At 39.6% G+C, this 11,937-nt stretch overlaps 2 protein-coding genes across 2 annotated transcripts; both read right to left on the reverse strand.

The window, feature by feature from the left end:
* Positions 1 to 207: 207 nt before the first annotated feature.
* Positions 208 to 809, reverse strand: LOC139701520 (interferon alpha-5-like). The gene has a single exon (XM_071600438.1). The coding sequence runs from the start codon at positions 807 to 809 to the stop codon at positions 237 to 239; it is 573 nt and encodes a 190-aa protein (XP_071456539.1). The 3' UTR covers positions 208 to 236.
* Positions 810 to 5,845: 5,036 nt separating this feature from the next.
* Positions 5,846 to 6,451, reverse strand: LOC114089083 (interferon alpha-2-like). The gene has a single exon (XM_027930814.2). The coding sequence runs from the start codon at positions 6,449 to 6,451 to the stop codon at positions 5,846 to 5,848; it is 606 nt and encodes a 201-aa protein (XP_027786615.2).
* Positions 6,452 to 11,937: the final 5,486 nt, after the last annotated feature.

An 11,937-nucleotide genomic window follows, 5' to 3' on the forward strand; every position in this document is an offset into this window, starting at 1 on the left:
AATTATATAAATAGTTAAATAAATATTTAAATAGATAAATAGAGACATCTGCATGGATGTAAGGGTCTAGTGCCTGTAGATTTGAAAGCAATGTTGGGCAAAGGCCTGAACACATCTGAAAAATTGAATTCATGTCACAATTCCAGCAGGAATGAGAGTCTTAGAAGTGGCAGAACTTGTGGGAGTGTGGTAAGGTGTGTTCATCAGTGAGAAGCATTTCCCTGCTGGACCAGGTCTCATTCCATGCTCCTTAGTCTTCCATACAAGTTGGCTGATGAAGAGAAGGATTTCATGATTTCTGCTCTGACCACCTCCCAGGCACAAGGCAGGTATTTCTTCTCCTTCAGGTAGACAGTGATCCTGTGGAAGTATTTCCTCACAGCCCTCAGGGGAGCCTCTTCCACCCCCACCTGCTGGGTCCCACAGGCTTTCAGGTCATCCAGATGCTGATGGAGGCCAGTGAGGAAGGTGTCCAGGAGGGTCTTGTCCCAAGCAGCAGAGGCCTCCTGGGTGCTGAAGAGGTTGAAGATCTGCTGGGTCATCTCATGGAGGACAGCAACAGCTTGAGCCTTCTGCACCTGCTCACCCTCCAACTGCTCCTTGGGGAAAGCAAAGTCTTTTCTGCAGTTCAGGCAGGAGAAAGTGGGAATTCTCCTCATTTTTTCCAGGACCATCCAGGTCCCCTCCTCATTCCTGTCAGGAGTTTCAAGACACAGGTTGTGAATCTGAGGCAGGTCACAGCCCAGAGAGCAGGTGGACTTACAGCTGAGCACCACCAGGGCCAGCAGGAAAGGCAAGGGCAAAGCCATTGGGGATCTTGCAGATGCTGCTGGGCTGCTTGAGATGCGTGATTTTGAATCTTTGCCTCTAGGTTCTCTGAAGACCTTGACTTGGTCCTGTGTCTTAAATAGGAACCAATATGCTTTCAATTTTCTGAATGTCACCAGTACTTTCTACTTCTGTTTTGCTTTCCTTTATGCTTTCACTACATGTGTTTAGAGTAATGTTTCAAACCATATTTTCATTATTTATTCCCCCTTCCCTACCCCCAGACCCTCTTTTAGAATTATTGTCCCAACTGAAACCCCTATTATTTTTTAGGGTGGTAGGGGAGCTTACTAGGTATTGAACCCAGAAGCGTTTTATGACTGAGCCACGTCCCCAACCCTTTTAATTTTTATTTTGACACAGGGTCTTGCTAAGGCACCATGTCCTCCCTTAGTTCCTCAGGCTGACCTCAAACATGTGATCCTTCTGTCTCAGCCTCTGGAATCACTGGGATTAAAGGTGCACACAACCATGTCCAGCCTATTAAGCTTTAATATACATGTGTAAGTATTTATCTGCCCAATGAATATGCCATTACTATAAGTGAAAATATTATAAGTAAATATATAAATAAGTAAAATTGTTAAATTTAATCTTTGTATTCAATACTGAATTAAAAATGTCTAAATTTAAACATTCAGTCAAAAGTAAACCTGAAAAGCTATTAGTATCAATATAACTTTCTAAATAAATTTACTCAATGACTTTAGTATAACTAATTTGTATAAATCATAATGTATCATATTCCTCAAAATCTCTCTTCAAAGTGATCTTATCTATTAGTGAAGCTTTCTGCTGAAAACTTAAGTTGTTTTATTGAGTTTCATTTCTAGAATTTCTGTTTAGTATTTTTCAGAATCTCTACATCTTTATTGAAAGTATCTCTCACTTATTCTAAGTTCATTACTTATCTTCTTTTAGCTTATTAAAGATTTTCACTATGAACTTTCTAAATATTTTTAATGTCATTTCTTCCAATATGGTAGATATTAGATCAATTGTTCTGGTTTATTTGGTGTGGTTTGTTCCCCTCCTTTTTTATACTGCTAGTGTATATCCAGTCATCTATTACAATGATTATTGTTTTATTTATGTAAGGGACTATTTAATGATCTTCTTTCCCCTCAGAGCCACAGGCTTGGCAAATACACCTCTGTTGATACTTTCACTGAATGTATGTCTTCTGCAGTTCATTATCACTTTAAGATAAATATTATTATCACTTTGAGAGTAGCTAGTGATCCCTGTTTATTACAATCACTTCATAGCAAAGCCACATACTATTCAACCTTAGGAAAACACCAAAAACGTGTTGGAACTTTTCTCCACAGTTTTTCTAATCCAGGTATAAACTTGTAGTACAGTTCTGGAATAGACTGAAAAAATATTATTATCATTATTATCAATTAAATATACCAATATTGCCATAACATTATATATATATATATATATATATATATATATATATATATATATATATATAGAAAAGGAGAGGAAAGAAAATTTGGACAAAAGAAAAGAGAAAACAAGAATGAAAGAAGATAACATAGAAAACTAAAACGCACATCAAGGCAAGAAGAAGAAAAAATGTATGGGGGCAATTGACAGCAGGTAATCTAAGAGGGAAAAGAGGGAGTAAGGGAAGAAAATACAAATCTGAGCTCAAAAAAAGAGAAATAATTTAAATAAATGCTTTAAAACATTAGTAGAAATACAGTGAAACCTGTTGGAGGCACAATATCAAATACTATGGTCACAAATATGAAATTAAAGTGAAGAGTAATACATATGTAGTTAAAGTTGATGGCTGAGCTATTTATACTTAAACATGCCAAGGTGAAGAACATTCTTATTGCATGCTCTTTTGATTTTGTCAGGATTTGGAACTTTAAAATATGTCCACCTCTCTCAACTTTGAGTCACCCCGAGAGGTGCTGGGGCCCAGGAGCCAATGCTTGAGTTGCTGTGGTTGTCCCCACCAGCATGTTCTCATTTATCAGCCCAATGGCCTAAAGCTGGATGCTCCAAGGGTGTGGCACTCTGTCTGTTGGCTGTTTATCTTGTGTGCAGGAACTCAGGATGCCTGGATCTGGACAGTCACTCTGACTGTCCTGGGTCACTACCCCTCCCACTCACCTTCCTAGGGTCCTTTTCAAAGTGACACAGAGCCTGGTGGCTATCTGCAACCATGGGGCCTGTCATTGTGGGTTCTCCATGGGTGGTGAGTGGTGCAAAAGTGTGCCCCCTGACCTTCTCAGATCACTGGGACACTGAGAAAGAGGCTTAACCAGTTTGCTTGGCTTCAAGATCCCACTGCCCATAGTCACAAACCACTAGAGCTTCTCCCCTCCACTGACTGGGACAGACACAGACATGGTCCAAGCTCCTGCTGGCTGCAGCCAGGAATCATGGGGGTTGTCCCCCTCTGCTGCCTGGGAGTGAGACAGCCATCCCACCCATGTCCAATCTCCGACCTGCTGCAGCTCTAACTTCCAGAGACTGTTCCCATCTGCTGCTGGGACCCAGACTGCTTTCCTGCCTGGTTCTGCACTTTCATTTCCTGCCACTGTGGACTTCTGTGCCTTCTCTATCTAGCCTGCCACAAAGGCCATGTGGAGTTAGGCTAGCACTTTCAGGGCAGTCTGCACCCTACACCTCTGGTGGCTGCTGAGGGGTAGGGGGTTTCAGCAACTTTTGGCTAGGAGGGACTCATGTACAAGGTCCTTCTGCACAGATTATAGTGACATCCCACTGCAGGGACAGTCTCTCTGGTTTTATTTGTTGCTACCTGGAGGTGAGAAGATGCCATGTTGATTTAATTTATTCTAGGGCAACAGGCCAGCTGTGGGCTCCACAAAATGTTGGCGACTCTCAGCAGGACTTTGAGCCCACAATTTGGGCTAAACTGCTTTATTTCCTTCACTGACCTTATTGTTCCTCTTGCATTTTAATTTGGTCTTCTTTTTTCCCAGCTATGGGTAAAGGAGTGAGCTTACATGATCTTCCTCTCCCTCTTTCTCTCTCTCCTCCCCTCCCTGCTCACACCACCCTGGTCTGGGTTCAGGTTAGGGAACTCTGCTCTCGTAATCAGACTGAAGTCCCTCCAGGTCTCAGACTGTTAAATATTCAGTCTTAGAACATTTACTCTGTCAGCTCTGCAGTCAGCTGTTCCCTCACTGCCTCTTTCTCTGCTGATGGAGGTCGCTGCCTAGTTGTACCTACACATTCTTATTCATTTTATATTTTCTTGAGCAAAGAGTTGTCCTGATGTTTTTGAATTACTTTCATTTTCATCTTGAGGTTAGAACTCCAACAGAAAAATAAAAATGCAACAACATTGAGCCAGTATTTACAAAAATATTTCCATTTTTAGTTCTGTGGTGATATTCCTAGAAAGCTATGATAGCACCAGAAGCCAAAGGAAGACCGAAGTAAGTCTGAATTGGAGGGAAATTCAAATGACTGGCCCCTCAGGTGATGTGCTGCAGGGGAGTTCTTCTCTACTCTTACTCACCTGCCACCTTCTCCAGTTACATTTCCACTCACTAATTCTAAGATCCACCTCTCACAAGGTCATTAGTTCTATCTAATTTCCCAGTGCGGTGACAGTTTCAACCCACAGAGCAGCTTACTGGCATTTAACATAGTACTTACTAATATAGGAAAAATGACCATTGTAATTAAAGATATCATGATTTAACATTAATACAATAGAAAAGTTACTAATATGACTTGCCAATATATGAAATCCATTTGAACATAAATATATTTCAGAGGTGAAAAGTGTATAGAAAAAGAAAACCCTACACTATTTTTCAGATCATAACCCACTTTTCTCCTCTGCCTCAGATAACAACCTCTCATTCTTTTTTAAATTTGTTTTTTAAAAAAATCTCCGCCCTAATTACTCTTCTCTTATTCGTTACTACCTTGGCTAACATGGTTTCTACTGATCAATTCTTCTAGATCACTAAGATTTTCCCTGCCCTCCACTTTCCCAATGTGTTTCAATCCATATCTTCCACAAATCTATTCATTCCTCTTCTTCTAAGCAAATTTATTTCCTAAAGATACTGTTTTACTGCCATTCTCTCCTCTTCTCCTTCTAATGTCAGCATCATTCAACTCTGTCTCCTTCCTCAATTTTCTCTCTCATCCTTTTAAATGTTGAAGGTCCTCAGGGTTAAACTTTAATCCTTTTCTTCCTCTATAGTTTCTCTCCACAAGACCACCTCCATTGCTGGACTTCCAGTTGACAGTTATAACCCATCAGACATTTATTTCTTGTAAATTGCAAACTAATATATCCAATGGGCATTTGAACTTGGTTGTCTAGCAGTCAACTTATAGAAGACGTGCCTGCTTTCACCTTTCTCTCCTAACATACTGCAATTACCTTCTGTTTAGAGAATTTAATTGGTTTTTCATACTCCTCCTTATACATTTTAACACAATTGATATTAAGTAGGATCATTCAGTTTAGATTTTCTTGTCTCTAAACCTGGGACTGAAGAGACCAATAACTGTGTTTGGTGTTTGTCATGTTCACCTCAACACCCTGAAGAAAAAACAAAACCTGGCTTAGATAAAGTGAATTATTATGGACAGTGTAAATTTAGCATTAGTGGTGAGTCAATTCTACCATTCATTTTTTAATAAAATTGCAAAATCAGGATTTACTTGTGTTTTCAAGAATAAGAACAGAAAAGTTATCACTACTACAAATTTAATACACATAGCAAAATAAGAAATATATGTATGTAAAATGTATTTTGTTTTATCAGCCACAATGTAAAGGTACATCTGATATTATATGAACAAAAATAAATCTAATAAATAGTATAAAAATAAATATTTAAATAAACAGATACATCATCATGGTCATGTGTAGAAAAAATGATATTGCCTAATATTCCTGAAATCATCTGATAAAATGATGGAATTCATTTCACAAATCCAGCAGGAATGAGAGTCTTTGAAATGGCAGAACTTGTGGGAGTGTGGTAAGGTGTGTTCATCAGTGAGAAGCATTTCCCTGCTGGACCAGGTCCCATTCCATGCTCCTTAGTCTTCCATACAAGTTCGCTGATGAAGAGAAGGATTTCATGATTTCTGCTCTGACCACCTCCCAGGCACAAGGCTGGTATTTCTTCTCCTTCAGGTAGACAGTGATCTTGTAGAAATATTTCCTCACAGCCCTCAGGGGCGCCTCTTCCACCTCCACCTGCTGGGTCCCACAGGCTTTCAGGTCATCCAGCTGCTGATGGAGGCCACTGAGGAATGTGACCAGGAGGGTCTTGTTCCAAGCAGCAAAGGCCTCCTGGGTGCTGAAGAGGTTGAAGACCTGCTGGGTCATGTCATGGAGGACAGCAACAACTTGAGCCTTCTGCACCTGCTCACCCTCCAACTGCTCCTGGGAGAAAGCAAAGTCTTTTCTGTAGTTCAGGCAGGAGAAAGTGGTAATTCTCCTCATTTTTTGCAGGAGAGTCAGTGCTCCCTCCTCATTTTTCTCAGGAGTTTCAAGACCCAGGTTGTGTATCTGAGGCAGGTCACAGCCCAGAGAGTAGGTGTTCTTGCAGCTGAGCACCACCAGGGCCATCAGGAAAGCCAAGGGCAAGGCCATTGGGGATCTTGCAGATGCTGCTGGGCTGCCTGAGATGGGTAATCTTGCACCTTTACCTATAGGTTCTCTGAAGCCCTTGACTTGTTCCTATGTCTTAAGTAGTAACTAATATGCTTTCATTTTTCTGAACGTCACCCCAGTATTTTCTACTTCTGTTTTTACTTTCCTCACACATTCACTACATATTAAGAAAAGTGTTTTCCAACCGTTTTTTTTTTTTCATTATTATTTCCTCTGCCTGCCCCCAGGCCCCCTTTTAGAATTATTTTTCCAAATTAAACTCCTGTTAAATTTTTGTTCTTGATGATATTCCTGGGATTGAATCCAGAGGCGCTTTAGCACTAATCCACATCCACAGAACTTTTTATATTTATTATGAGACAGTTCTCACTACATTGCTTCAGACCTTGCTTAGTTGCTGAGGCTGGCCTCCTCTGGAGTCACTGAGATTGCAGGTTGCACCATCTCTTGGAGAAGCTGCTGTCCGTATAGGGTGAATGAACATTAACTTTTGTCTCCAACTTCTCTGAAGATCTTGCTCTCTATATATGACTTTATTAGGGAACACACTGAGTATATACCTTAATGAAGGCATTTATGAATGCCCTGTCCTTCACCTTACCATCACCACCAAAAAGTTACTAAATATGGCCATGTCACCTTAAAAATCTTGCTGTGTCCCTTTGTAAACTCTGACTATCTCATTTCTAAATATCAGAGGCTCTGTTTCCTTATAAATACTAGTGTAAATTCTGTCATTATAGATTAGTTTTCCTTTTATATATCAGGAATTTGTTCAAAATGGGATATTACAGAATTCACTCCTTTTTGGTCTGTCTTCTTATCCTCAGTATAATTATCCCTATGCTTGTGTATCATGATTCATAGCTTTCAATCACTGATTAGTGTTCTGTCATGTGGATATGCTATGATTTCTTCAGTCATTCACTCATGATGGACAATGAATTGTTTCCAATTTCAGACTATTCCAAAAAAGCTCCTAGAACAATCATATGCAAGTCTGTACATAGATACGTGCTTCCTTTTCTCTTGGTAATGGACTTGCTGACTCATATGGTAGGTATAGGTTTTTCCTTCCTAAGAAAGTATAAAATTGTTTTCCAAACTAGTTGAATGATTTCTTAATTTCAGCAGCAGGTTATAAACCTTCCAATTGCTCCACAATCTTGCCAAAGTTCCATGACAAGAACTTTTACCTATATCCAGTCCAATAAATATGTTGTTGTGTCAACTTGTGTTTTATTTTCATTGCTCTGATGCTTCATAATGATCTTTTTTTTTTTCATTTCCTACTTGCTATCAGTCTCTCTCTTTGGGTGAAACATTTTTTTATATATTCTCTCAGTCTTTGGAGTTACTTGCTTTCTTCTGAGTTTTAAGAATTCATATATATATATATATATATATATATATATATATATATATATATATACACACACACACACACACACATAAGTTCTTTATCAATTGTGTGACTTGTAAATATGAGGTTCATTTTCTAAAACTTCCTAAGTTAATTGTTGAAGGATATCATTGATATGATGCATTTTTGGTTTTCTAAGAGCCTGCAATACAGAGTTATAAAGATAAACAGGATTTTCAGACCAAATTTCAATTGAAGCAAAGTTTCTGATTTGGTAATAAATGTTTGATATGACCAAGTTTCTGGAGTACTCACCATCAAGTCAATGAATAAGTTATGTTATTAACTTGATCCTACTAAATTAGAAGAATGTTCTACCGACACTTTCAGTACAATGTTGGAGTTTGTTTTAATCAAACTACTCAAGGAGATTAGAGACAAACTAATGTTTAAAATCAACAATTAATATTGAGAACAAAATGATTATTTTAAGCTCAACAAACATCATTATGAAGGATTTAGAGAAAATGCTTACAGTGGTTGAGATTTGGGATCTTGGCGCCAGGAGTCTTCTAACCTGTCACCATGCTCTCCGCATGTCTCACAACCACAACAGCCAAGACAGAAATCCGGATGGATGAGGGTCCTGTCACCTCTGCTGGGCCACATCCCATGCTTCACCATAGACTCAGCCACCATGCTGGTGGGCTTTCCTCAGAAAGGGTGGTGGATACACAAGGCCTCACACTGGCATGGGCTCCTCTGTAATAACATGCCATTTTATATTCATTATCTGTCCTAAACTACCATGATTTCTGAAGAAGTTTCTACCATCTCCACATATATAATAATATAATGGTCATGTTTCTAGTTTGATGACATGTCCATCTAAATATTTTACCTATTTTTCCTTGTTTAGTTTTTTATAATTGTGTTTTCAAAGCATTTAAAACATATATCAATAGGTACAAGTACTTTACCAGATATGTGACTTGCAAATGTTTTCTCCTAGTCTGTGGCATACTGTTCATTTCCTTCAGAGTGAAAGTGTCTAATGTTCCCTAAAGAGCCTCCACAACAGCATTATTAACTGCAAAAATGATGATACACATGCATGCTGTTATTGCACTTCATCTAGAAGATGAAGTAGAGCTCCATATATTTAAGCAACATGTATATATGTGCTTGTGGCCCATTTGTTTGGTTCGGTCTTCTTATCACTTAAAGGCTGGATAAGGTGGCTCCACCACCTAATCTTTCTCCATAGAAGTCCAGCATCCTCTGCATGATTTCCTTGGAGTCCTGAGGTACAAAGTAAGAAGGGGGAAGGCAGCTCTGTTGTCATTGCTCTGCTGTCTGGTCCTGAAAATTTGCCTCATCATAAAGGTCTGGCCACCATGCAGTTGATTCCACATACTCTTTAAATCATGGACCAGGACACTTGCTCTGATTCATGCACAAAAATTCTATACACATGAGGACTTAACTGTCAGGAGTGTGGTACACACCTGTAATCCTAGCTACTGAGGCAGGGGAATCACATGTTTTGCAACTCAGTGAGACCTTAAGTAAAACACTGTCTCAAAATAAAAATTGAAAATGGGATGTTACTCAGTGGCAAAGCAATCCTGGGTTCAATCCCGAGTACAAAAAAATAAATAAATAAATAAACATTTCTTTCTTCACTGAAGGTTTTAGGAAGATGGAAGAAATTTCATCACACTAGTGCACACAATTTCAAGTTGTTCAAGAGACAACCTGTTCTGAAAAGCTCTTCTTCATTCCCACCAGGGAGTCACCACTGCCTTAATCTGAGGAGTATTGCAGTTCCAGATCATCCAGGGACTTTCTCTCTCTTTTTCTCCTCAGAACAAGCCAACACTCAAAACCATGCTCTCTTGGTCTATTTTCTCTAGCTATAACTATGTACAACAATTAATACAGAAAAGGATCTTACATTGGCTCATAGTTCTGGAGGCTGGAAAGTGGCAGATCAGAAAGCTGCACTGTCTCAGATTCTGGTCAGGATGAGATGGTACTTTCACCCAGGGAGGAAAGCAGAAAGGAGGAGGGTTAGCCCTCATCCATACTTAACTGGATAGCATATGTAAATGTTACCTTAGGGTCCTCTTTCTCATTCTTGCTGGAATTAAATTAAGACATCCTTTATCCTATGCCAGTGGTCTAGGTGGGTGATCTGGCACCTCCAATTTGACACAGTACTTAAATTTTGCAGAAGCTTCCCTTGTCCTTTTGGTCAATGCACACAGGAAGAACAGGCTTTTCATAAACCAACCGGTTTCTGGTCCAGGGTACCCACATGGCCAGAGAAGGTAGTGGGCGCCCAGTCCCACTGCAGCAACTTCCTCAGCTTCCTCCTGACTGCTCTAGACACAGCAGAGACTTTGTATTTCTACATGGTGCTCTTGTATCTGTACCATAGCAGAAGATAATCCTGCTTCACCACAGCTTTTGGAAAAGCTGATGTCGGAAGTTGGAAGAAGGGGGAAGGTTGACTTTTTCACAGAGGACCAAACTAGTTTGAGTTAATGGCTGCAGGCCTACCAGATTGGCACATTTTTTGTACAGCTGATGTGTCACCACCTTGAGTAGGAAGTGGGGTCCCCGAGCTCCTTGTCACCTTAATACTAACTACCCTGGACCTGCTCTCAGATTTCTTCTCCTGAAGGCTTACTCTTTTCAAGAATCTGATTTTCATGATGCTCTCAGAACAAATGCATACTTTCAAATAAAACTTTTATAAACGCCCACTCAAAAGTTTTGTGAAATTAGTTGATTACTAAGGCTTTCTGATATTTAGTTTCCTGTCCTGTAAAATGGAAAAATATAGAATAGGTATCTACTATGTAGGCAAACTGCTTATATAAGGGTGTATGTGAAGAGGATCAAATTGAAATATGTACATAGGTGCTCAGCACAGTTCCTGTTTCATTAGAATCCCTGAGTAAATGGCAGCTGCAAATGACAGTAATAGCCAAAATAGCCCAAGTTCCAAGAAATCGGTATGAAAACCAAATCTACCCAGTGGGCATATGCTGGTCACGTAAAACCCGGAATTCCTTGGAAAGTTTCATTATCCCAGTGCTTTTAGACTGGCTTAAAAATTTGATTTAATCCTGTGTACCTGTCTTGGGTTTATGCTTTGGGGAGTTTGTGGCTTCAGAGATTTGGTAACCAGGAAAACTACATAAGATATTCCCAGAATTCTGTCTGACCAAGCTGGGAGACCAGGAGCAGACTTGGTTTTTGAGAAACATGGAAACAAAACTAGACAGATGGGTAGAGTAGAAAGAAGGCCCCCTCCCTCTATTTGCTTTCCTTGGAAACTGACAGAAACCCTCAGAATTCCATAATTTTTGACTAGTATGAGGACCAAAATCAAGGTACTTCATAAGTGTCTGGGAAGTAACTCACCCTCAATCTTGAGGGCACACAGGGGCAGAGCATCCCCCAGACAAGGAAGGGCTTAGGTTGACTACAAGAGCTAGCATATTCCTTTGGTTCTCCCGAGTGCTAAATTCTAACTTCACGACCATAGACCCTGGAGCACAGAGCAGAAGCAGTGGGCACCCCAGGTTACACTCCCAAATGATTTGCATACCCACTCTCCTCCAATCCAAATGCTTCAACTGCACATTTATTGTCCTAGAAGATTCAGATCCCCTTATTATGTAGTACCTTGTGTATTACATGTGCTTCTTTGGAATATAAATTTCTCAGGGGAATTTAAATGTCAGGATTTTAAATTCTGGCATAAGCTAGAAACTCTACTACTTTGCAGGCACATTTTACAAAGAGCATCTAAGAGGGGCTCTGACTATGTGAACATAGGGGTTTTATAAATCAAGTTGAAATTGAAACTGCCACACGGATTTTGCATCTTAAATAATTTATTTTCCAACATAAATATTTAAATAAAGATTAAAAATAACTTAATTCATAAATTAATTTAAAAAGTTAAAAACGTCTATTGTCTTTTCAAAGGCACCCCATTTGCTGTCAGTCACTTAATGAGCCTCTGCTGGTTGAAGAATGTCTGATCTCATCGTCTGGTCCAGATGTGGTGCCTACTGGGCCATCT

Source organism: Marmota flaviventris, chromosome 13, assembly GCF_047511675.1.
Source record: "Marmota flaviventris isolate mMarFla1 chromosome 13, mMarFla1.hap1, whole genome shotgun sequence".
NCBI lineage: Eukaryota > Metazoa > Chordata > Mammalia > Rodentia > Sciuridae > Marmota > Marmota flaviventris.